Below are 25,987 nucleotides of genomic sequence, written 5' to 3'. Positions count from 1 at the left end.
GGAATCAGGAGGGTCGGCAATTTAAGTCCATCCCTGGCTACTTAGCTCAAGACCAGCCTGGGATACATGAGACCCTGTCTTGAAAAATAAAAATAAAAATAGAATTGGACCCAGATTTTTACTTTTTGTGGTGTTGCTACTGGCAAATTTGGAATCACGTGTTTAGCCAATGGTTTCTCACCTGCCTCTGACCAGGCACATTGGGCATCAGTAGAAGGACATTCGGGATGAAGACTGTGCCTCGTGTGTGCTGTGCTGACCCCACCGTCAGCATTTCCCCTCTCTCTTCCAACCCTCATTTGGATTGACAGAAGATTTTTAAAACCAAAAGCATTATCTTATTTTCAGACTATTGGTTTAGAAGTTTTACACTCCTAATCCTTTTAGGACTCCATCCCCCGCCCCAACATCACAGGATAAGTTCTTGGTTTGAAAAAACGCTAAGAATGAGTTTAGACTATTTCAACTCCATTTTCCTGTTTTGATTTATATACTATTTTTAGATATATTAAAAGTACATATTTTCCAGCTGTTTTTTTTTTTTTTTTTTTGACGGCATGTCAGGAGATGCATAGTTTGTTTGTTTTTTGGTTTTTCAAGACAGAGTTTCTCTGTGTGGCCCTGGCTGTCTTGGAACTCACTTTGTAGACCAGGCTGACCTTGAACTCAGCGATCTGCCTGCCTCTGCCTCTCCAGTGCTGGGATTAAAGGCGTGCGCCACCACTGTCTGGCAAACACACACACACACACACACACACACACACACACACACACACACACACACACACAAGCTCTTGTTCTTTTTTTTTTTTTTATATCACTCTTTACACTCTTATAAATGGAATCATGCTGTGTGTAGTACTTCCTGTCTGCTTTCTTTTGTTTAGGGCATGATTCTTTTGAGACTCGTGTGTTTCTGTGTTCCACTTAGTTTTATTGTAGATAAGTATTTCACTGTGTGGCTATCTCTTGGTTTTGGTGTTGCTGTTGATGCTTGCTTGCTTGCTTCCCTTTAATTCACCAATAGATGTTGCATTTTGGTTACTTTGAACTGAGAGACAATTGCTAAGAACAGCTACCTCTCAGACTTCATGTAGACACACACGTTTGTTCTCACTTGCACAAATACCTAAGAGTGAGAATGCTAGTTACAACAGTAAGTGTGCAATTATTTTTCTTAGAACCCTCCAAAGTGCTTTGCAAAGTGGTCAGGCCATTTCAGCCATCAATAAACGTTTCAGTGACTCCATGCTGTCAGTCCATCTTTTTGACATTAGTATTCTTGTGGGCACATTGTGACATCTCCTTGTGGTGTGGCTGGGAGCGCATCGATGGCAGGCGATACTGATTCTGTCTCATTCCTGCTTGTTGTCTGTATATCTTTTGGGGTGAATTGTCTGTTTACATGTTTAGTTAGTGATATTAATGGGGTTATTTATGTTATTACAGTTAGAATGCTCTTTATGCTAATTCTGCCATATGAGTATTTATCAGTGATTCGATTTAAAAATATCCCTCAGCACTGGGGTGTCTTTTGAAGAATATGTTTAGTGCAATTAAGGTTAAACCTAGGAATTTGTGCACACTAGGCAGTGTTGTGCCAGAGAGCTACATCCCCAGCCCTCTTTTTAGCTTTTATTTGGAGAGAGGGTCTTACCTAGTCACCCAGGCTGACCTTGAACTCACCTGCAATCCAGCTTGGCCTTGGATTTGTAGTCTCCATGTCTCACACTGGAGTAGCTGGGAATACAAGTCTGTTTTGTCCTGAGGACGCAGCCTGTGTGGCTCTGCTGGTGTTCGGATGATCTTCTTGAGTTGTTTGCTATCAGGAAGCTGCTGGGTCTCGAACACAGGCACTGTGGACTCCACGCACACATGTGACAGCTTCTTTCCCCTGGGGCGCCTCTTTCCCTCTGGCCCTTGCCTTGCTTGGCTCCCTAGGGTCTCTTCTGACCCACTTGCTCTCATAGCTGCTACCCAAGCTGAGCTTTCCAGATTAGGGTGCTGCCTCTCTGCTGGGCCCATCGGGCCTGCGGACCACCGGGCTCCTCACTATGTCCCACGCCACCACCTCGGCCCCTCGCAGGGCCTTCTGGAAATGTGTCTGCCGCCCGCCCCATGCAACACCCCCGTAGAGTGAAGCCACCCTCAGACACTGTACTCCTCCTTCTCACAGTCCACTCTGTCAGGCCGCGGACCTTCACATCACCTAGGCCCACCTCAGACTGAAGCCGGGAAGCTGAGATGAGATCGTCTTATGGTGGATGAGGGCATGGCCGCCTTTGTTTCCGTATTTAAGGCCTATGGCTTTGACCTTTGACTTCCCCATGACCTCCAGACATCTTTTAACACTGCTTTAGAAGAGGCCCGTCTCGTGGGAAGGCAGGACTTTATGTTGACCCCTGCACCACACCACTGCTCACTGTGTCCTTGTCTGAGATCCTTTCTTCTCTGCACACCCAAGGCGGGTAGTGATGGAAGCATTTAGAACAGCCTAGAAACTGCACTCTCCCTTGGGGTCATGGAAAGCAAAGAGCAATTCCTCTCCTCTTCCTCTTCCTGTCCTCTTCCTCCCTCCTCCTCTTCTCTGCTCTGGAGTGAATCAGAGTGACAGATGGAATGGCGCTCGTTCCTAACAAGCGTCTCTGAAGGACCTTATCCGAAGTAAATAAATAATAAGACTTTGATGTTCAGTGAGTGCAATATCACAAGTTGTGGTTTCTCTGTCCTCCTAAGCATAGAAGCTTGTAGATAACATCGCCTGACTAGTAGCTGACTTGAGGCCTGCAGGAGTCTCTTGGGAGTGAACACACCCACACGTCTCCCTCACAGCTTCAGCTTGTAGCCCTTTGTCGTGTCCTTGCCTTAGAGAGGCCACTCCTAGCCTGGCCCTTTGTCTTCCAGCTTGGCCACAGCGCCCTCTCCATGCACCTACATTCTGTCTGAACATGATGGCCTTGTTCTGTCCTAGTGCCCAGCACACCTCATACTTCAGTGTGTGTGTGTGTGTGTGTGTGTGTGTGTGTGTGTGTGTGTGTGTGTGTAGTGAATGAGTAGGAGGGTATTTTCTTTTGCTGATTTTATGAAACTGCAACTAAGTAGAAAGCTCAACTGAGTGTCTCTCTTGGCCCTGTGGGCTTCCCCTATAGGGATTGTATAAAGAGGACCTACGGTTCGGACCAGGCATTGAGACCTACCCAGATGGCAGTCAGGATGTTGGACTGTGGTTCCGTGAGCACCTCCTTAAGCTGGGGACAGAGGTTCCCAACAGCTTCTCCTTGCTGAACTATCCAGAATTCTTAGACTTCCTCACAAGCTCAAGGGGGAGAATCAGTCTCTCAGACGAGGAGAAGGCGGAGTGGAGTCTTCCTGAGGAGCAGGACCCTTTCTTCTATGAATATAAACGGTTTCTCCTGAATGATGACCTGACGCTGCCTCCAGAGATGCATGTCTATTCGACTGACAATGACCACCTGCCCATGACAGGCTCCCTGCGCAGAGAGCTGGATGACCGCATCTTCATGAATGAGATCCCTCCATTCATTGAGGATGAAGAACCCTGGCTTATAACAAATGAGACTCCTCTGTTGGTCAAAATCCAGAAGCAAACTTACAAGTTCAGGTGACCAGCCTGGTCTTTCTCCCCGTCCTGTCCCCTCGTTGAATAGGGGTCCCCTTTGGGAAGGGTTCTGATGTTCCCCTTGGCTGGGCTGCGGCTAAGGGCCCGAGTACCTCTCTGCATTTCTTGTTGAATGAACGTGAGCACAGCATTTGCTTCAGTGACTCAGACAGCCCCCACTGTGCTGTGAGACTAGACAGGTACCCTGAGGGTAGGGAGCCAGGTAGAGCTGTGAGGCATCTGTGACCGTGTAGGGGAGCAGGGACTCCTGGCTTCCATTAGCCCACTCTCTGGGGGAGGAGTGTCCAGGAATAGCTCATCAGTGAGCAGCTGCTGCAGTCCCAGAACAGGGGCGGACCCCTGAAGGGGATGTGGCTTAGGATAAACTCCCGAGAAGACCCCTGAGGGCAAACCTTGGCTTTTGGACCTGTGTATATTCCCTCTTCTGTAAGCCAGAGCCTGGACACTTTAAGGCCAGGTTCGTGCCTGCCATTAGAGGCTCTGTGAGTGAAGTTGCTACACACTAACATAATAGAAGAGATCGCTATTACTATCCTTTGTTAATGAAGGGTCTGGCAGAGAACTAAGGGTTGGATTCGGGGGAGGGATGGGGGCTGCAAACTGATTAGACCTCTGACCTTTGCAAGGAAAGCCATGAACACTGGCACTGCTCTGCTGTCTCTGAAGATACCCTCTATCACCACAGCCCGGGGAAAGTCAGCACCCACCCAGGGAAAAACCGTTTACCTTAAAAGTTAAAATATTCAAGTACCTTCTACTATTCTTACATCCTTAAACATTGCCATCAGATATCAGTGAATATTTTAGAATGCATTTGATGGGCTCACATAACTACTTCCAATCCATCTACCCATCCATCTATTCTTCCTTCTGTCCATCCACCTACACACCCACTCCATTGATTAATTCACCCACCCACTCATCCATCCTTTTACCACTCTTACATCTACCCACCTATCTATCTGCCCTTCTATTGATTCGATCCACTTTTTTCCACTCCATCTTCATCCCCATATCCATCTTCCTGCCCATTCCATCCATGCATTCACCAATGCACCTATCTATCCATCCACTTACATGTATACTTTCATTCATACATGTATCTATTTACTCCATTCATCCACTCATGCACCATCCATCCATCCACCCATCCATCCACCCATCATCCATCCATCCATCCATCCATCCATCCATCCACCCATCCATCCACCCATCCACCCACCCATCCACACATCCATCCATCCATCCATCCATCCATCCATCCATCCATCCACCCACCCATCCACCCATCCACCCATCCATCTACCTTTGTCATCCATCCATTGTGTAACCATCAACTGATAAACACTGACAACTATTGAGTGAATAAAATCCATGGGTTCTTGATTGTGAATTGTGTTCTGTGCACATAAGAAGATTCAGTGTGGCCATGGGACACTGAAATTCTCTACTCTAGCAGAAAGCAAATGAACAGAAGGTGGGATGTGTTTGCTAGGCTCCAACACTGGAGCCACGTGTATGCCAGCTTTCTGCTCACTCATGGTCCTGCATTGAGAGCATATTTCCCCGTAAAACTGTAGTGATTCCAAGGAGCCAGACGTACAAGGCTGCAGTTCTTGCTGGGGCAGACCTAGCATGGGCACGTTACCTCTAGGTCACATGTCTCCCTCACTGGGTACTCCATCCTGATTGTAACTGGCAGGCAGTGCAGCCATTAGGGCTCAGGGTGAAAAAGAAGTGATGGACACTGAGGGAATGGAGCACCCAAGGCAGGAAGGGGAATTCTGAGGGATCAGAAGAGTGAGGGGTAGAGGAAGGCAGCTTCCTTCCAGCCCCCGCTTGGGCTCTTTCTTGTGGAAAGTATTGGGTCATCCAGATTCCAGTCTAATGCCAACGAAGCCTGTTTGGGTTGCCAGGAACAAGAGTGCTCATACCAGCTGGAACATAGCTGCCATCCTGGAGGGCAACCGCAGCTGCTTTGGGCCCACCGGCCCTAAGGAGGATATTTCCAGGGAGATGATCCTGAAGGCTGAGGAAGGGGACTATAACTGGATTTTTGGAATCCTGAGGGACAACCTTGCCTGTGCTGACGTGGCCGACTCCAAGGGCTACACTGTGCTTGCTGCTGCCGCGGTAAGTCCTTTCCCCAAGGCCAAGTGTCAGTGGTGTGTGTCCTGCTACGGTGCAGCCTTATGGGGGCAGCATGGATGCCGGGTGGTCCTCCTCATGTCCCGCTCCTGTATTCACAAGTCTGGCCTTGTCACTCTCTAGGTCAATTCTCACCGTGACATTGTCAACCTTCTCCTGGATTACGGGGCTGATGTGAACAAGCTCTCGGATGAGGGCCTCTCGCCCCTCAACATGTGCTTCCTCCACTATTACCCCAGCAAATTCTTCCAGCCCAACGTCGCTGAGAGGACCCTGCCCCAGGTCAGCCCCTGTTGGCCACCACACCCTCATCATCTGCCATGCCTCCCATTTACCTAAATGTCCACAGCCACCTCCCTGATGTGTGAACCAGGCCCAGATATGGCAAATGGAAAGAGAAGTCTCGTGAGGGAGGGGTCAGAAGAGAGAGCCTGGGAACTCCCAAAGGCATCCTGAGCCATGCCACATGTGCTAAGGGGTGTGTGCTCCCCATGAGCCACATGCACAGCAGCCTGGGGTCCTGAGACCTCCCCCAGCAACATGCTGGAAAGGGGGACCTTCTTGACAGCATGGCTAGGGAAGGGCCAGGGAATCTGCATTTCTAACAGGTTCCTAGGTGTGTGGTAGTCATCAGTGTAGGAACTTCTCTTTGAGAGTTCAGGTGCCTGAGGAGAGAGATGGGTAGCAGCACCACGGGGCAGAAATATAATTTAAGCTGCAACACGAGTGTATAATGAGAATTTTTGAGTGGTGAGAAAGTAGTGAAATTAATTGTAACGATGTAGTTTTAATTAGCATCAAGTATCCAGTACCAGCCCTGCCCCGTGTGAAATCAGTATGAAGAAGGAGAGCTATCCTCGGCTTGCACAGCGATGCTTGCTTCTAGGCAGGTCATGTTCCGTCAACTTAGGAGGCACAGGCAGTGTTGTGAGCCCTGAGCAGTGGCTGCTTACTTCTAGCTCTGGGCAGTGACTTCAGAGTTGTCCCTGACCCTGCAAGGGTGGGTAGACTGTGGAAGAAGTCTCAATCCACCACTCCAGTTCTTCCTGGGGCTGCTGTGGAGAGAAGAACCTTAGTTCTTTCCTCTAATGAGAACTTTTTGGTGCTTGCCATAGGAACCTTCCAAACCCTTTATCACCCACAAAATTTCATTCTTGTTTGGAGAGCAAAACATGGATTATTTCTATGATTTGGGCATGCCCACCCCACTTGGAGAGGACTATAAGTCATCGCCACCCCTCTCAAGCAGCCTGGATGATGCCCTGGTCCTGGGTCCTGTACAATCTCGAGATTCCATCATCTGGAAGAGCAATGTGGCTCACAAGCGAGACACCCCCTCCGTGAAGAGTCCCAGCAGTGACATAGAGAAAAAAACAGAGGACACAGCAGAAAATGTGGATGCCAGCACCATGTACAGCGTTGACACAAACTTTGATTCTAACGTGTGCATGCGAAACTACTCTATCCATGTCTCGAAGGACATCCTGGAGAAGAGTGCCCAGGCTTATAGCTCATTGCTAAACATCCCCTCCTGTTCAGACAAAGGGACTGTGAGGAAAATGGCACAGACCATGGCTGAGTGAGTCACTGATAACTCTGTGGTGGGGGTGGAGGACTGCTTCCAGGGTAAGTCATGTGTTCAGTGGGTACCCATCACGGCCCTGCACCACCACTAACGGCTGTCTCTGGAGACTATGCCCTGTTGTCTGGGGATCTGTGACGACTCGTTTCATATCAATTGGACACAAGCTAGAGTCATTTGGGAAGAGGGAAGCTCAAACTAAGAAAAATGCCCCACCGGATTGGACGGTGGGCAAACCTGTGAAAGGGCCCAGATCCTTGGGCTGGTGGTCCTGGGTTCTATAAGAAAGCAGGCTGAGCAAGCTATGAGGAGCAAGCCAGTAAGCAGCACCCTTCCATGGCCTCAGCATCAGCTCCTGCCTCTAGGTTCCTGCCATGCTTGAGTTCCTGCGCTTGCTTCCCTCAATGATGGACTGTTACCTGGAAGTGTAAGCCAACACAAACCCTTTCCTCTCCAAGTTGCTTTTTGTCATTGCGTTTTAGCACACAGAAAGGAACCCTCACTAGGACAGCATCCTTGCAAGGGCACCGTGGTGGGGCTGCATTTTCAGCACATGGGCAGTGGTGTGTGTGTGTGTGTGTGTGTGTGTGTACATCCACCTCACTGTCTGGTACCCACCTCAGTAGGGGCCTGTCCCCATCTCATGACAAATCTCAGTGAGGTTAAGGGACCCATGCTGGACTGAAGCCTGGCAGGACCACAGCTGAGGTTGGCTCGGGTGGCCCAGACAGGGAGGTCTGATGTTAACTATGTTTCCGAGCCTCCCAGGGCCTTGGAAGGGCTGACCTTGGGTATTTTCAAGAAAGGCTGGATACTGGGGTGCAGTGTGTCTATGCTGTCAGCACCCCCTGTCCCTTGTGTGGAGGATCCTGTCCAGATCATAGGAATGACAACCACCCTGTCCATTCCTTCCATCTTGTGACACTGTCCTTCTGGTACCTACAGACGTAGAAACCGCTGGCTGACCATCAAGTTACTGCTGCGTCGAGGTGCTGATCCCAACCTGTGTCAAGTGCCCATGCAGGCCCTGTTTTTTGCCGTGAAGGCTGGGGATGTGGATGGGGTGAGGCTGTTGCTGGAGAGCGGGGCCCGGACTGATATTCAGTATCCTCCACAGGTAGGTGTCAGTGGCCAGAGGGGCCTCTGCGGCACGATGGATGTGGGACACCCACAGACTCCCAGGTCCTCCTTCACAAACAAACGCCCACAGCTTCTCAGGGCCAGCCGTAGAACTGGCCCACCCTGCCTGTAAACACCTGGTCCGTGAGGCATTGGTGACATCATAGGAGGAAGGTGGCCTCCCGCTGAAGTTTCACGGGGTCATTAGATACAGTTATGAAGGGGTGTTATTTCTCACAGTGCGCCATGATGTGTGTAGTTTTCTTTCTTTCTTTTTTTTTAAAGGAAAGTATTATTATTTTTTTAAGATTTATTTATTTATTACATATACAGTGTTCTGCCTGCATGTATGCCTGCAGGCCAGAAGAGGGCACCAGATCTCATTATAGATGGTTGTGAGCCACCATGTGGTTGCCGGGAATTGAACTCAGGACCTTTGGAAGAGCAGCCAGTGCTCTTAACCGCTGAGCCATCTCTCCAGCCTGATGTGTGTAGTTTTCTAATGCATCCCCTTCCCTGTGTGTGAAACAAAGTAGGATGAGAGTTGTGAGGGGAAGCAAGGGCCAGACCTACCCTCTTTCGCAGTGGCATCAGCTTCATGGAGAGACAGGAGGAACTGAAGCAAACTGCCCCTGAAGCTCTTTAGCCCAGCAAATCCAGCCAGCTGAAAACCAACCTGGGTTTCCTGCCCCGTACCTGTTTCTGTGGCTCCCTTAGGCCATGCCCTGTGTCCCTTCTGCCTCGCTTACTCTGGCCCCTCCTGCAGGCTGAGCACTGTCGCTGCCCACACTAGAAGCCCTTGGTCTGGACAGCACTGCCAGGCGCCAGCCACTGCCCGTGCTGAACGGGGCTCACCTCTTGGGGAATGTGTTTGACAAGTGTGTTGCTCTTGATACATGAACCTGTGGGCAGTGCTGGGACTCCGAGGGTGAGAACTCGGGGCTGCCACGGAGTTTGTTGGTGGACGCTTGGCTTTCCGGGCTCCGTCTGTTGCTCACATCCAGTCCACCTGAGCAGTGGTAGCCATGCAGCCCTACCCGGTCCTTCCAGCCTTCCCCAGGCCACAGCTCTGGAAGCACCTTCCTCAGCACAGAACCTATACTACCTCAACTCCCAATGTCGCTGGAAGTCACCCAGGCTGTGTGCCCTAGGAAGCAGGTCAAAGTGAGGCTAGGTCTCCCGCGCAGTTCCAATCTGACCCCAGGGTCCCTCGTTGGGCTGCCCTATGAGACGGGGTAAAGACGATCACTGTTTTGTTCTCTTGTCTGAACTCTGTGGTTCAGACCTCAGCAAGTCAGAGAGGAACCTGGGTAGGTTGCCCGAGGACAGAACAGTCATACACAGTTGGGGAAGAAAAAGTTAAAAGCAGCCTCAGCTTAGTTCATGTGGTTAGAATAGTTTGTCCTAAAACTTGAAAAACACAAAACAAGAAACAGAAACACAAACCAAAGCTCTTGCCTCGAGAACTTGAAGATTCGAGCCCACAGCACAGTGCCTGGGTGGACACAAGGCTTTGGCTCCCTCCTCCTCCTCCCTCTGGGTGGCTTCACACTGTACACACTTTCCTGTATTATTATCATTTTGCCTCTAGTATTTGAGTCAGAGTATTGTGCAGCCCCAGCTGGCCTCAGACTGGATGTGTGGTGGAACTAGTTCTAACCTTGTGATCATCCTGCCTCAGCCTCCCAGGTAGCTGTGATCACAGTCATGTATCAGCGCATCCAGCTAAGGAGGTTGTGTTGAAAAATAACTTTTCAGAGAGCCTAGGCCAGTTCCCAGGCAAGCTCTCTGGTTGGCAGTTAGGTCTCTGTGAGCCCCTATGAGCCCAAGCTAGTTGATTCTGTGGGTTTTGACTGCCCTCTGCACACATATTACAGTTGTGTAGCCTGGTCTTCTTGTGGGGCTCCTAACAGTGGCATCAGGGGCTGTCTCTGACTCTGTTATCTGTTTTGGGGACCTTTCCTCCTACTGGGTTGCCTTATCTAGCCTTAATAGGAGAGGAGGTGCCTCATCTTACTGTAGCTTGATATGTCCTGGCTGACTGATAGACATGGGAGGCCTGCCCTTTTCTGAAGAGAAAGGAGGAGGAGTGGGTGGGGATGAGGGGGGGGAGACTTGTTCTGGTTTTAAGACAGGGTCACATGTAGTCTAGACTAGCCTCAGATTTCCTGTGTGGCCAAGGAGGCTCTGGACTCCTGATCCTCCAGCCTGAACCTCCCTGATTTCAGAGTTGTAGGGGTGAGCCATCATGCCTGGCTCTTCATTAATATAGTTGTGAACATGTGCTAAGTTGAGGGACCATGAATACATTGATGGAGACATGGTACATGCAGCTACTGCCAGAAGATGAAGCTCCCTATGGTGATCTTGCTCACTGTGTATCTGCAGTTAGGCCTCATGTGGTGAGAGCCCACTGTTTCCCACGAACTGGATGCTCACAATCCTTGCACTTCCATGGGCGGAAGGTGGCACCTCTGAGGTTTAATTTTGCATTTCTTCCGTTTTGGGTCAGATAGAACATTTGCTCATTGTGTTAGCAACTTTCGGTGATAGGAATGAAGTCTCTAGTGCAGTTAACTGTTAAGGCAGAAAGGTTCATGGGTTTAGAGATCCTGTACAGAATTCTGCAGCTTTATCACTTGGGGCCCGAGGCTAGTGCTGTGTGAGGGAGTACATGTTGAAGCAAACTGCTTATACCAAAACCCTGGAAGCAAAATGGAGAGAGGGTAGGCTGAGGCCTTGCTAGCCTCTTCCAGGGCATGTCCTCAGTGCCCTGAGACCCACTGCCACCCCCATTTCTGAAAGGTTCCACCCCCTTCCAGTAAAGCCACCCAGGGGACCAAGTCTCTTTAACACTAGAACCTCTGGGGGGTCACTTCCGTTTTCAAAGACAGCGTTTGTGCATTTAAAGCTGCCAGTGCCTCCTTATACGGCGGAGCGCCCAAACACTACCCATTTTGCTGTTAGGGGTGTGGAGACTCTTCGTCCCACAGCACACAACTGAGGCTCCTTGGAGACCTGGGCATGGGGACATCAGTGGCAACAGAGCAGTCACATGCAGAATGGCCAGGACTTCCAAAGAACTGCTGAATGTAAACACTGCTGTCAGCAACCTGAGCATAGAGCATCTCTAAGGGCCACACTTTCCCAAGGCTGACACCTGGAGTGAAGAACAGTTTTGGTCCCCAGAGATGGAATGCCTTAACACTGCACAGACTGCAAATAAAGCAGATGAGAAAATCCCATCGAGACTAGCTGGAGAACCTCAGATCCTGTATTTTGCCATCCTCTCCCACTACACGGGTGCATTCCTGGCATCAGCTACCAGCATGATCCCACCTGCTAATACATTTTAGGGTTTTGCTCTGCATTGGATTTTGCACCTGTAAGTCCCTCCTGGATTCCTTGTGTCCTTCAGATCCTGGCTGGTTCTCCAGCAGAGAACATCAGTAGCAGGAAAGAATTGCAGTATCCCTGGGAATCCTTTTTCTTCACCCTCTTGAACAGCATTCTGGGTTCCGAATTATCTGAGGACTTTTTTCTTTTGAGATGGGGTTTTATATATGGCCTGGAACTCCCTATGTAGCTGAGGATGACTTTGCATTAAAAAAAAAAACATTTATTTTATGTGTATGAGTGCTTGCCTGCATGTATGTACCACATATAGTGTACCACATGTATATATACCACATACATGCAGTGTTCATGGAAGCCAGAAGAAGGCATTGCATTCTCTGGAACTGGAGTTCCAAAACTGTTGTGAGCAGCTTACATGGGTGCTGGGAACCCAACCTGGGTCCTCTGCAAGAGCAACAAGTGCTCTTAACCATGGCGCCATCTCTCCAGTCCTGAATTTGATTTTTTGATCTTCTTGCTTTTATTTCTCCAGTCATGTGACTGCGGGCGCACGCACCACCGTGCCCAGTTTATATGGTGCTGAGGATGGAGCCCCGGGCTCTGAGTATGCTAGACTAACATTCTACCAACTGAGCCACATCTCCACCCAGTTCCCAAGAACTTGGAAGCAGCCCCTATTAGGGTTTGCTGAGGCCATGCTGCGGACAGAGGGTGAGCAAGACTACTGTGGGAGTTTAGTCCGCTAGCAGGAGTCGCTCGTGCCATGCCTCTATCATTGTATGCAAGGCATCTCATCTCAGCATGTCTCAGCACAGAACTTCTGTCGTCTAGTGAGAAGGGTGGACCACTTGTGCATTGCTGTGAGAGGCCCTGGCTCCTTCTGCAGCGGGTCTTCTTGTTTGGGGTGCTGGACGTTCCTTGGCTCATCGCGTGAGCGAATCTTTCCACCCTCGTCTCTCTGCTGTTCTGGGGCTCACCACTGGCTCTCATGTGTTTGCTAACTGGGGAGAGAGGAGCAGCCTGGTTTCTCCACCCCCCTGCCCCGTTATTTGGGATGCCCACACAGCCTCCTCCTCTCCTGACCTTCCCTCCACCTGTGTCTCTTCTGCCACTTGCTTCAGTGGCTAAGTCTGAAACGTTGGAGAACCTCAGTTGGCTGTCGATGTGATCTCCTGGGATCCACATCAGCAGGAAACTATACTCTCTGCTGTATCCACTCATGTGTGTCGGTAATGGCACCTACCCTCCTCTGTGTCAGTAGTCACTGACGATGTGCTGGGGCTGCTGGCTGTCGGTTGTGGGTACTGGCTGTAGGGGTAAGGCCCGGTTGTAGGTTTTTTTTTTCTTTTTTTTAACTCTTTGGGGGCCCACTACCCAGCGGCCAAATAAAGAAATACATGGAGACTTATTCTTACTTATGAATGCCCGGCCTTAGCTTGGCTTGTTTCTAGCCAGCTCTTCTAACTTAAATTATCTCATTTCTCTTTAACTACATTTTGCCTTTGGGCTTTTTTTTACCTTTCTTTATTCTAGATATCTTTCTTTCCTTCTTACTTTGTAGCTGGCTGGGTGGCTGGCCCCTGGCATCCTCCTCGCCTCCCCCCCCCCCGGGTCCTCATCCTCTTCTCTAGATTTGTCCTCTTATTTATTCTCTCTGTCCACCAGCCCCACCTATTTCTTTCTCCTGCCTAACTATTGGCTGTTCAGCTCTTTATTAGACCAATCGGGTGTTTTAGACAGGCAAAATAACACGTCTTTGCATCATTAAACAAATGTTTCACAGTATAAACAAATGTAACACATCTTCAGCTAACATTCCAGAGCAGCTGGCTGCTGTTGGCCTGTGGAGACCCCATGCCTGAGTCAGCGGCCGCAGGGGTGTGCCCCAGGTCATGTGCCATGTAGAACTAATGTTACCTCGCCACCTTCTGACTGTCGGACTATTCCCCTGCCTCATCACAGCCACTTACTGTGGGCTTTTTCTGCTTTCCAGGCTAATTACACCCCCACCTTCAGGGGGTTCTCGAGGTGCTTTTATTCAGGGACACCTTCCTGTTTGAGTGAGATCATACTGAGGGGAACTGGGCTGGGGACAAGTGGGGCATGTCTTCCTGGCCACAGCCTGGCTGCGCTGGCTGGGCTCTCTCAATTGCTGGTATTCACTCTGAGAGCAGGGTCCTCCCCGCCCCTCACAACCATGAGCTGCTGGAGTTCAGAGACAGTCCATCGGGGACCAACTTCAGACAATGGGGAGAGGTATAGCGAGAAATCCACCGAGTCTCTTTAAAGGGCAAAGGATTTATTAAGGGGAAAAATTCACTGTACAGAACAGAATTGACACAGGTTCTGGACCGCTGTTCCAGGTGCCTGGATCAATTCTGAATCCAAGTCCCCTGAGGGAGTGAAGAGAGAGCGAGGCCTAAGTGCATCTCAGGTTTCAAGGGTAGAGAGAGGCCACGCCCAGGGGCATGATAGACAGAACAGCCATCCACTACAGAGAGGAACACCATAGGGAGAGTCAGAAGGGTGATTAGGAGCTATATGGCTGTTAGATGGTGGTATCTGAACCAGAGCCTGGCAGAGACAGGAGGTGGTACTCATAGAAGAGAGTGTCAGACAGACAGCCTAAAACCAGCTGGGATCAAGCCAGTTGATTTTCATGCATTTACAGCTGTGACCCTGGATGGCCGTGGGTTACGTGGCATGTTGAGAGCATCCATCCAGTCCACCCTTTGATTGTGGGTATTTGTCTGCCTCTGCCCTCCTGGGCCTCCTTGTCCTGCACCCATTGGCCTCGTGAGAAGGCAATGGTGTTGTGGGGACCTGAAACGGTTGCAGTAAGATATGCATCCTCCCATCTGCTCAGGCAGCAAGGACCCCGACATAAGCCTGACCAGGGCCTCACCTGCCTGGCTGCAGATTGGGTTTCACCCCTGCCACACTCCCTCTGCAGCTGCAGTCTCTGACTCCGCTCCACATCGCAGCCTCACTTCCCGGGGAGGAGGGCGTCATGATCACGGAGCTGCTGCTCCATGCGGTGACTGACGTGGACGCCAAGGCAGCCGACCAGGACTACGTCTACAGAACCGGCAAGGTGTGGTTCTCTTTGGATCTGCAACTGTGCCTACTGACCGGGGGTGTGGGCGGGGCGGGGTGGGGTGGGGAGGGTGACAAAAAAGAGAGTCACATGCAGGCTCTGATCATTCTGCTGCTGACCATGGTCCCTCCTAGTGTGGGCAGGCCACGTGGATCAGCACCCAACAGTGGCCATGGGAGGAAGCAGGGTTGACACACTTGGGAGACGCCGGGTAAAAAGAATTGATGTAGCCAGGCACGATGGCCTTTAATTTCCCAGGAGGCAGAGGTGGGCCGATCTTTGTTGAGTTCCAGCACAGTCTAGTCTAAATAGCAAGTTCCACAGGGAGACCCTGTCTCAAAAAAGGGGAGGGGCTTTTCCTAGCATTCTTTGGTGCCACCATAACAAAAACTCCACCACCACCACCACCGCCATAACAAAAACTCCACCACCACTACCACCACCATAACAAAAACAGGCTTGGTGGTGCATGCCCGTGAGTCCAGCCCTCTAGAGGGCGTTGCTTGCTGTGGGAGTCACAGCGGGCTCTGGGAGGATTCAGAACAGTGTGTGGAGGGCTCTGTGGGGAGATAATGCCACACCTAGCATCTGTCGGCAGGCACTCTGGGACACGCAGGACCTGTCTCAAGCCTCGTGTTTACCGCAGATTGACCTCCTGCCCTCAAGTCTGAAGCTCAACAACGAGCCAGGCCCACCCAGCAGCTACTACACGGAGAGCACGTTCATCCCCGAGGAGGGCGGGCGCACGGCTCTGCATGTCGCCTGTGAACGAGAGGACAACAGGAAGGTGAATGGCCATGGGGCTCTGACCCGGGCTTGACTGTGTTGTCAGAGTGAGCAGTGGGACAGTGGGACAGGAAGGGGCTGAGCCCCGAGTCCTCGGGGCTGCTGCGTGAGGGACGTTAGGCCAGGCAAGGGCTGTGTTCAGATGTGATGCGTGTGCGTGCGTGCGTGTGTGCGTGTGTGTGCGTGTGTGTGCGTGCGTGTGTGTGCGTGTGTGTGCGTGTGTGTGTACGCGTGTGTGTGTGTGTGTGTGTGTGTGTGTGTGTGTGTGTGTGTGTCTATAAGCTTTCGCCTCTAAGTTGGGGTGTGTGTGTCCGTGTGGCTACAGAGGTGAGTACTAGCGTGTGCATGCTTGTGTGCTGCATCAGGCACATGCGTGTCTCCGTGGTAGGTCCAGGCAGGAGAGGGCAGCTCTGGTGTGAGTGGACACTCTTGCCATGCTGGCTTCTCAGTGTGGGAGTCCTGGCTGCTTCTGAAGCTGCTGTGGTGGGTTTTCCAAACTACCACAAAAAAAAAAAAATCCAGCATTTTCCAAATGGAGTTCAACGGTGTAGGTTAAAGTGAATGGAAAATACGAAAAAGGGTCCATGAGTACCCATGCCCCGAAGAACTCCCCAGCCATGCACGGACCCACATCTTGCTTGGCCTTGGGTGCCATGTGAAGTCGCTCTTGCACTTGGGTCAGACATGCTTGGGATCCAGGGGCTACCACCCCCCCCCAGTCATCCTCTTACCCCCGCCGCCTGAGTCCCCCCTAGCCTTGTAGCCACTTGGCTCCCATCTGCCTTGGAACTCAGTCTGGGCAAGGCTGGCATGGGAACTTCTCAGAAGAGCCTGAGTGGCCGGGGCAGGTCAGGGAATCGGGAGGCTGTGGGGAGGGGGTTTCTAGGGCCTAAGAGTGCAGGCTCCTAGGTCATGCTGGGGAGAATGGGGGGTTGATGGAGAGGTGAAAGGCAGCCACTGGGCCATCAGATCAGAGCTTCCTTAAGGGGAAGAGAAGGAGCTGGACTTTGGGTCTCACCCTTCTCTCCAGAACCCCAGAGGGCAGCAGGGAGCTCTAGAAACAGGGGCAGGGATGTTTCAGGAAGGCAGGCTGACCAAGGCTCTGGCCAGTGTGAGGCATGGGCCCGAGCAAACACTTTTCCGCTCACGTGTATTTCGGATTTGGAAGTTGTGGAAAAATAAGAGGCACCAATGTGGCACTGTCGCAAGGTCATGGAGACATCAGTGGTGAGGGCATGGAGGTCAGAGGCCATGGGTGAGGGCGTAGAGGCCGCAGTAGTCCAGCTACCACACCTGTATTATCCACTAAAGATGGAGAAGCTTTCCCAAGAGCGCCTCCGCCGATTTCGGGCATCTCATTGGCCAGTTGCTGAGGCTGCAGGGAAACAGGCTGGCAAAGGAGATTGGACCCCAGCTCCCAGGGTTTGGTACATCCTGAGGGTATAGTGTCGGCAAAGTGCAGTTGAGTGACCGGCTGGATTTTAAAGGTGGCAGTTGGGTTATTGGTGGTGTGTGTGTGTGCGTGTGTGTGTGTGTGTGTGTGTGTGTGTGTGTGTGTGTGTGTGTGGGTGCTTCTTGGGAATGGTGCCTCTGCTTTCATGTGCTTCTGCCTTTTCTTCCCACAGTGTGCCAGGGACATAGTCCGACTCCTTCTCTCACACAGAGCGAATCCAAACGTGCTGTGGAGTGGCCACTCGCCGCTCTCCCTGTCCATCGCCAGTGGGAATGACCTGGTGAGCCTGAGTCCTGTGCGCCTGGACACCCGGTGCCTGTCTCGGGCACCTGGCCTCTGTGTATTTGGCTCTCATGCACCCAGCCCCTGTGTACACGTGCACCGGAAAACTGGGCTGTTTCTGCCACCGTTGACTCCCTTCCTCCAGTCAGCTGCTGGGGCTCGCTGTGTCGTTCTCCCACGCCTCAGTCTACTGGTTGGTTGGTTCATCTACCCAGTCTCCCATTTACTAACCCATCCACCCACCTACCTGCCAATCTAGCCATATAGCTGCTTTCCCCCACCCACCCAGACATCCAGCTTCCTACCCACCTACTCATCCATCATCCACCCTCCCACCGGCCTACACAGCCTCTCCCCCATCCTTCCTCTTCACTTAACTTGTGCTGACTGAGCACCTTCCGTGGGAAGGCAGGCACCGCTGTGAGCAGCAGGTTTTGAACGGGGTGTCTGCGTTAAGGATCCCCCCTCCGCACATTATAGCTGGGGGGAATCGGGGCCCTATGTCGGCGTCCAGCACGGTTTTAGATACTGATGAGAGCTGTGAAAGAAAGAGGAGAGCCGAGGAGGAGCAGCCAAAGGGCCCGGGCAGGATGTGCTCCTGGCCAGTGCTGCGTGCATGCCCAAGAGCCGTGCTCTTTCCTGGGCTAGAAAGGGAGACAGGAGCAGCAGCACCTGTCAGAGCGGCTGCATTGGTACGCGCACCAACACAGCGTCAGAACCAGGCCCTGGCTAGAACTGCAACTCCTCCCTAAGGGGCTTGGCCACGCTCCTTCCCACCCCTCATGTTCCCTGTGGGGGGAACCTGTGGATAGTACCCAGGGTCGTGGTTGCTCAGGAGTCTGTCTGTGTGTCCAGGTTGTGAAGGAACTCCTGTCTCAGGGAGCTGACCCCAACTTGCCTCTGACCAAAGGCTTGGGCACTGCCCTGTGTGTTGTGTGTGACCTGGCCTATGAGCAACAGAGGAGCATCGAGAACAAGATTGCCCTGGTGAGGGGAAACACGGGAGGATGCTGGGGATGAGGCAGGGGGATGGAGAGTCCTGGCTGGGTTCAGGGTGGGATAGGCTGGGCCGTCCTAATACCATGTCTTGACTAAAACAGACGAAAGGACATAGCATCCAGCACCCAGCACCCACCTCCCACAGGGCTTGGGAAATGAGGTGGTGTTAATCTGTCGACAGTGTCTGGACCTGGCAGGTCTGCTTGTGCATTGTTGGCTTCGTGTGTGTGTGTGTGTGTGTGTGTGTGTGTGTGTGTGTGAGAGAGAGAGAGAGAGAGAGAGAGAGAGAGAGAGAGAGAGAGAAAGAGAGAGAGAAAGAGTCTTGTTCTGTAACGTCACCAGCTTCAAATTTGTAATCTTTTGCCTCAGCTTCCTAAGTGCTGGCATCACAGCTGTCTGCCGCCCCCCCCCAGCTGGAATTTATTGAGTGACAGCCACATCTAGTCCACAAGCTGCTGCTCGCCACGCCCCCCTCCTGATTTCACTTGTCAGTCCACTGCAGCTGTCACGGTTTCTTTATTTGTATTCCCGTCTTCATGGTGACCTTTGACAGCGCCCAGGTCACACATTGCACTTCACATAACACTATGTGCAGGCTACGCAGCGGCTCAGACACGGGTCTAGGAGGTTATACTGAAGCAGAGGCCGTTGTACTTCCTGGTGCTGACGGGGCCTCTGACTTGTGTACGCTGGATATGGCTTTTGAAGGCTCATGGGTGCTCCCCTGTGTGCTCATGCCACATTCTGTTTGTCCATTCACGACGTGACTGTGGCCACGAATGGAGTCGGGGAGGGCTCCCATCCAGGGAGTGGCGTTTTAGGATGGGGCTGGAAGGTCAGTCCTGTCTGTCGTATTGGTCTCTGATTTCCTCACACATCTGGGGGCAGGCCGCCACTGCGCTCTCCTGCTGGGCGGTGTCCTTCGGCCGCCTTTCAGCTGTCCAGCAAGTGTGTTCGCAGGACCCGAGAGCCATGCACGTCCTGGCGTGGTCACGTGTGGAACTGCCCCTGCACAGTCCAGGGCTGCAGGTGGCTCGTGTTGCCTCTCCAGCGGCCCTGTGCGCTCAACAGATTCTGTGTCCTGCAGATTGACCGGCTCATTAGCTACGGGGCTGATGTCCTGAAACCTGTGGTGCTTACGCAAGGGGAAAGGACGGCAGTGGGGACGGCCGTGGACTATGGCTACTTCAAATTCTACCAGGTGTGGCTTTGTTCTCTAAGCCAGGTCCCGCTGAGACCTGGCTTCTCTTGGGTAGATCTAGGAGTCCACAGCCAAGGCTGGTCTTCTAGGACAGAAGACCTCATGATGGTAAACATGTGTTTTGGGCACTTGTGAGCAAGTGTCCTGTGTTGAGCAAGTGTCCTCTGTGTCCTCACAGTCATCACCAAGGATGGAGAGGTGGCCTGCTCACTCAGTTACTCTGCAGTCTGGGCTGGGGGTGCTCGGAAGTTATTGGTGACCCTCGGGTGTGCCTGGCTGGCAAGTGGCAGCCCCCAAGGACTTGTAGTGACCCTGTGCTCTGTCGTAGGACCGGAAGATCGCCCACTGTCCCTTCCATGCTCTGATGCCCTCGGAGCGGGAGACGTTCTTAGCCCGGAAAAGGCTGTTAGAATATATGGGTTTGCAGTTACGGCGTGCTGTCCTCAGCAAAGAGAGTCAGCTGGACGTAAAGGCCCTGTACCTGAGCAAGAGAGGTAGGTGAGGCTCATCAGGCTGAGTGCCCTAGCCCTGTTCTGACCCCAACACCCTCATTCTCCAGACCTATATCTGCTCACCCACGTCCTTTCCACACCCACACCCCCCGACAATGTCCCTGATGGTTTCATTCTCAAAGTCACATCAGACTGTAACCCTCACTGTTACAACTTTCTCACACATGTCCACCTGTCCACCACTCTTCCCCAACACCCCAATTACCCACCGTGCACATACATCTTTATGCCCACAGATGCCTTCACTCACATTGTCCCTAGTGTACACCCATCCACCCACAGGAACCACCTGCCTCCACCATACACCTACATCCATATGCACCAATACCTGCCACAAAAACGTGTAGAATCCACGTATCCACACCCACCCCTGCATATATACCAACCTGTACACCCTCCTGATAGCCACAAATCCAGCCACAGTTAAATACAATCAGCTCTTTCCCCTGCAGAGTAACCCACACCGACCCCACAGCCACGTCTGCTGCACACATGCATGTCTACCCACCTGCACACTCACACGCCAACATCCTGAACCCCTACACATGCTTATCCTCCCAACTCCCATACCCATATCCACCTACCCCTGTTCTCCACAGATAGTTCCCAGCTACATGCCCACACTTACACACAGCCAAGTACACACCCAAACTTACACACTGGACTACCACCCTCTCTTACACACACAACCAGCGTCCCCCACGCACTATTCACAGTCCCACCCATAAACCTACTAGCACTCCACATTTATGCCCAGAACCTAATTATCATACACATACACATCTACACACACAGCCACTATTTCTGTCCCTTTGTCCTGCCCACACGTACTAACTTATCCTGACTCAAACTGCTGTCCCATTTGGAAAGGGATGAAGAATGTGGAGGCTGAGTGCTGGCTAGTGTTACTGGGAGGCGATGCCTCTATTCATGTGCATACTCTACCGTGGGCCACAGTCTCTGCCTCTGCTCTTAGATACCATTGAGGATGCTGGGCCTCTGATCTCTCCCAACAGCTCATAGGCAGGGGGCCTGGCCGAGGGAAGCTGGCTGGGATCTGACCACACAACCTCTCCTTTCCATCACTGAGTAGATCCTGAAGTGGGGCTCTCACCCATGGAGGGGTCTGCCTTCCACACTCTGTTTCCAGAGCCTTGTCACCATGCCGTAAATCACAGGGAGCTTTGACAAAGAAACAGACTCAGTTTCAACAGCACATGAACCAGTTCAGGCCTGGGGGTGACAGGCACCTGTGAGGGAGGTGATCCACTGGCACCCCAGGCTGAACTACAGCATGGCTTACTACTAGAAAGAACTAGAAGGAACCAGAGCAGGGGAGCAGTCCAGAGTTTGAACAAGCCTTCAGCACTGGCCTTGGAGACTTTCCCCTCAAATAGCTGCAGAGTGATCGACTCACTCTGAGGGTAATTTACGTTCCAGGAACACCTCTGGAGCCAGTGGAACGACCAGCCCAGCACTGGTGGAGCTGATAGCTAGGCAGTCATGACAGAGACAGAGAGGTTGACTGTGGTCATGCCCTAGGCTGCCCTCCATGTGGAGCAGTGTCAGGAGCTTCCTGCTGTGGAATGGGGACACCTCACAACTCAGATAGCCACTAAACCAATGACCAGCAGCAGCAAGCCTGGGCTGGGGTGTGGGATTAGAACCTACACAACACCAGGACCAACACAACAAGACATGCAAAGAAACGAGTGTGACCCATGTGCTGGGATGAACCACAGACACTCCTGGGGAGGGGCCCAGACGTTAGATTTAACATGTTCGAAGATCTAAAACACATGGCAAAGAAGTAGAGGAAGGGACCCTGGCAACACCTTGCCTAGTAGAGACTATCAGTAAAGAGTAGAAATTATCAAAGAGAACCAGGTGGGAATTTTGGTGTTGACAATCAGTCCAGCCCCCAAGTTAAACATTCACTTAGAGGGTCTTGGCTGTAACTGAAAAAGAAATCATCAAGCCAGAGGACAATATAGGGATGAGTTCAGTCTGAAGAAGAGAGAAGAAAAGTACCAAGGTAAATGAACGGAGCCCAGCAGATGGGTGGCACCGTGAGCTCGTCAGCACGTGTGTGATGGGACTCCAGAAGAGGAAGAGAAAGGAGCAAGAAGCAGCCAAAGATGTGTGAGCTTGCAGGGTCACAGGGACTCTGAAGGTGCTGATCACTGCATGTGAGAAGGTCAATCCCAGGAAATCTAAGTGCAAAGAAATCCAGAGACACTTTATAATGAAATGTCAGGAACCCGGAAGACCAGGAGAAAATCAGAGCATCAAGAAAAAGATGGCTTAGTATTTACAAGGGAGTACCAATAGTCAGCTTCTCATCAGATGTTACTCCTCTGTTTTAAAACTGTCATTAATTTTTTTATGTGTATGATTGTTTTGTCTGCACACATATATGTGCAACACCTGTGTGCCTGGTGCCCAGAGAGGCCGGAAGAAGGTGATGGCTCCCTTGGACCTGGAACTGCCATGTGGGTGCTGGCAACTGAATCAGGCTCTCTGAAGAGCAGCCAGTGCTCTTAACCACTAAGCCACAGAAATTACTCCTAACTAAGACTTTTTTTATAGCTAGCAAAACTATTTTTAAAAAAAAACAAAAAAACAAAAAAACAAACAAACAAAAAAGGCGAAACAAAAAACATTCCCAGATAACAGAAGCCAGGAGTTGTTAGCAGACCTGCTTAATGACGAGTGTGAGTAGTTCTGAAAGAAGGAAGGGAGCTGCTATACAAGGACACAGTTCCTCCTCCTCCTCTTACTGATTGATGTAGATCGCATAAAATAACAGGTCTAGTGTCCACCTTTGCCATGGTAGCGTGGAATCGTCTGCAGACCCAGCACACACACACACACACACACACACACACACACACACACACACACACACACACATACACACACACACACACACACACACACACACACACACACACACGCACACACACCCCAAAAATGCAACACCTGCCTATTTAAGGTTTCTGCAAGTGGCTCAAAGATTGATTATATAAGGTGGAAGGGAATGATTAGTCAACAAAATCCAGTAAGTTCCATGCAAACAGACCATAGTATTGAATATTAAACTGGGGTCCACTTTTCCTCTTCATGTTGCCAACTCAGGGAAGCAGGAAGTTCACTCCAGGCTGGCATAGCCAAGAAAGCCCCAGCAGGAGGCCTTTCCTTGCAGAAGTCACAGATGCCAGCAGTCTTCATGCTGTCTTTAGGTGCCTGCTTCAAAGGCTGGGCTCTAGATGGAGTGCACTTTCCACGTGGCTGAAGACAGACTCTACTGTTGCACCTAGCCTCCCTTGTGGGCCACAGAGAGGTACAATTTCAGTGTTGGTGGGCGTCCTGGGACTCTGACCACCTCATCCAGTTGGTAGGGCCGAATTCCATGCCAGGAGAGGCAAGCTGGGAAGACCTCCTTACTCAGCACTGGGTACTCAGTTCCTAATGTGAGGGTGTCACTAGAGAGATGTGTGCCATCGTCTCCACCAGCTCCAGGACCTTAGCTCAGAATTACTTGGAGGAAAAGCCGTTTAACAGAGAGCCCGAAATCTCTCTCAAGGATGTAACTTCAGAGACTGGCCTGATGGTGTCCTCCGAGCTCCTGGAGGTTTTGAGGGCTATTGTGAACAGAGTGACAGCCCCGCCGGAGGGACAAGATGGACAGCTGTGGCCAGCTGCTGGCGAGTGAGCGTGGGAGAAGTGGCTGAAAGAGCAAACAGCCAACACTGAGCTGGGGCTATTCCTGCTGCAAGCCCTGCCTTGACTGTCGGTCTTTTGAGTAAGTTCTGCCAGGAGGGAGCACTGTTGGAAACCAGGGGCAACCAATGAGCAATTCAAAGACTTGAACAGCCAGGTGTGGTCAGGGAAGAGCCCTGTTCAGGCCACCATCACCCTGTGGTGACCACGGAATCCTAAGGCTGCACCTTCCATGGAGCAGCCTAGTACGAGGAGCAGGGGAGAGTAGATACGTCGGTTACCTTTCTCGTCGCTGTGACCAAAATCCTGATGAAAGCAACTTAAAGGAGGAAGAGATTTAATTTGATTCATAGTTTAAAAGGGGAATATAATCCATCGTGATGGCAAGGCATGGTGGCAGGAGTCCTGTGAAGCAGCTGGTCACATGGCATCTGCAGTCAGGAAGTGGAGAGAGGTTAATGTTGGTGCTCTGCTTGTTTTCTCCTCTCTATCCATTGGTTATTCATTCATTTATTGACCACAGCCCAGGGGATGGCACCGCCCACATCAAGGGTGGGTCTTCTGGTGTCAGCTAAACCTGTCTGTCTCTTTGGTGATTCTAAATTCTGCTGCTTGCTTGTCAAGACTAACAATCATGAGTCAACTTGACCTCTAGACACATGACTCTTTATTTTAGTTTTATTCATTTTTTTATATTTAGAGAGAGTGTGTGCATGTGTGCATGTGTGTGTGTGTGTGTGTATGTGTGTGTGTGTGTGTGTGTGTGTGTGTGTGTTAGGGAGTGAATGTGGCACACATGTGGAAGTCAAGGCAGCTTGTAAGAATCAAGAATCAGTCCTCTCCTTTTACCATATGGGTTCCAGAGATTGAAGTCAGTTCTTGCCATCCCTAGAGACTCATTCTCATAGTGCATGGGATGAACATGCCCATTCTAAAAGGGAGGACCAAAGATAGTGTGGTGGTTTGGATGGCAGTGGCCCCCATAGGCTCATGGGTTTGAATGCTTGGCCCTCAGATGGTTGAACCTCTTGGGAAGGACTAGGGGGCGTGGCCTTGTTGGAGAAGGTATGGCACTGGGGCAGGCTTTGAGGTTTTCAAAAGTCCATGCCATTCCCAGTTAGCTGTCTCAGGCTTGTGATGTGAGCTCTCAGCTACTGCTCCATCACCATGCCTGCCTGCCTGATGCCATGCTCTCTGCCATGATGGCCACGAATCGAACCCTCTGGAACTGTGAGCCCCAAGTGAACTCTTCTGTAGGCTGCCTTGGTCATGTTGTCTTATCACAACGAAGGCAGACAGCAAGAGGGGGTCGGAGTAAAGAAGACCAAATCTCAACAAGACAAACACTAAGCCTACAGCCCCACGTCTAAACATCTGGGGATTTTCGAGAGTTATACAGATTCTGAAAGCGTTGGCTAGCCCCACCTCGAGTTCTGCTGCAGCTCACACGGCCTCTCTCCTGCCAGCTCCGCTTTCCCCACTGAACTTTCTGCTCTCTCCTCCTGTTGACCTGAATAAGAACAGAGACCACACCACAGCCCAAGTGCCATGCTGTCTTCTGCCAAAGAAATGTCTACGTTAGGCATTGAGCCTCCCCCACATTCTGAAGACACGGGAAGAATGAAGCTGGACTCTTTGCCAGAACGTAACCTGAATGGACTCACGTCCAAGTCTCAAGAGAGTCCTGATCTTCATGAGCGGAGTCGCCGCTGTCCATGTCTCTTTCTTTAGGCATTCTGGTTTTCCAAACTCCCACCAGGAGGCTCCGCTGAGCTCTGTTTGCAGCAGTTTAGGACTTGTCTGTCCTGCCGTTCCAGACTCTTCCACATTCCTCCCACACACCAGTTCCTCCGCATGACCAGATTTGTCGCAGCGACAGCCTCACCCCTGGGCACCAGTTTTCTGGCTTAGTTACTTTTCTTGTTACGACGACAAAACACGCAACACGTGCCACCTAAGGGAGAAAGCATTTATTTTGGTTTACAGTTCAAGAGGGAAGTTGTGCTGACGGAAGCCTGAAGCAACTGGTCACCTTAGAGCCTCAGTCCGGCAGCAGAGAGAGACCAATGCTGGCTCTCAGCTCATGTC

General features: G+C 51.4%; 1 protein-coding gene across 3 annotated transcripts in view; it reads left to right on the top strand.

Annotated features, from left to right (window-relative positions):
* Ankmy1 (ankyrin repeat and MYND domain containing 1) overlaps positions 1 to 25,987 on the top strand; it is a 52,600-nt gene that overhangs the window by 12,056 nt on the left and 14,557 nt on the right. For all 3 annotated transcript variants that reach the window (XM_037210127.1, XM_028890633.2, XM_037210128.1), the window contains exons 5-15: positions 3,150 to 3,622; positions 5,557 to 5,773; positions 5,912 to 6,070; positions 6,904 to 7,367; positions 8,316 to 8,487; positions 14,800 to 14,940; positions 15,590 to 15,730; positions 17,355 to 17,462; positions 18,320 to 18,451; positions 19,551 to 19,664; positions 19,993 to 20,158. In XM_037210127.1, the coding sequence (XP_037066022.1) occupies positions 3,150 to 3,622; positions 5,557 to 5,773; positions 5,912 to 6,070; positions 6,904 to 7,367; positions 8,316 to 8,487; positions 14,800 to 14,940; positions 15,590 to 15,730; positions 17,355 to 17,462; positions 18,320 to 18,451; positions 19,551 to 19,664; positions 19,993 to 20,158 (2,287 nt within the window). The remainder of the gene's footprint in view (positions 1 to 3,149; positions 3,623 to 5,556; positions 5,774 to 5,911; positions 6,071 to 6,903; positions 7,368 to 8,315; positions 8,488 to 14,799; positions 14,941 to 15,589; positions 15,731 to 17,354; positions 17,463 to 18,319; positions 18,452 to 19,550; positions 19,665 to 19,992; positions 20,159 to 25,987) is intronic.

The sequence above is a fragment of the Peromyscus leucopus genome, chromosome 13, assembly GCF_004664715.2.
Source record: "Peromyscus leucopus breed LL Stock chromosome 13, UCI_PerLeu_2.1, whole genome shotgun sequence".
In the NCBI taxonomy this organism is placed as follows: domain Eukaryota; kingdom Metazoa; phylum Chordata; class Mammalia; order Rodentia; family Cricetidae; genus Peromyscus; species Peromyscus leucopus.
Note: the sequence above shows the minus strand (reverse complement) of the source record. Positions and strands in the feature narration are given on the sequence as shown.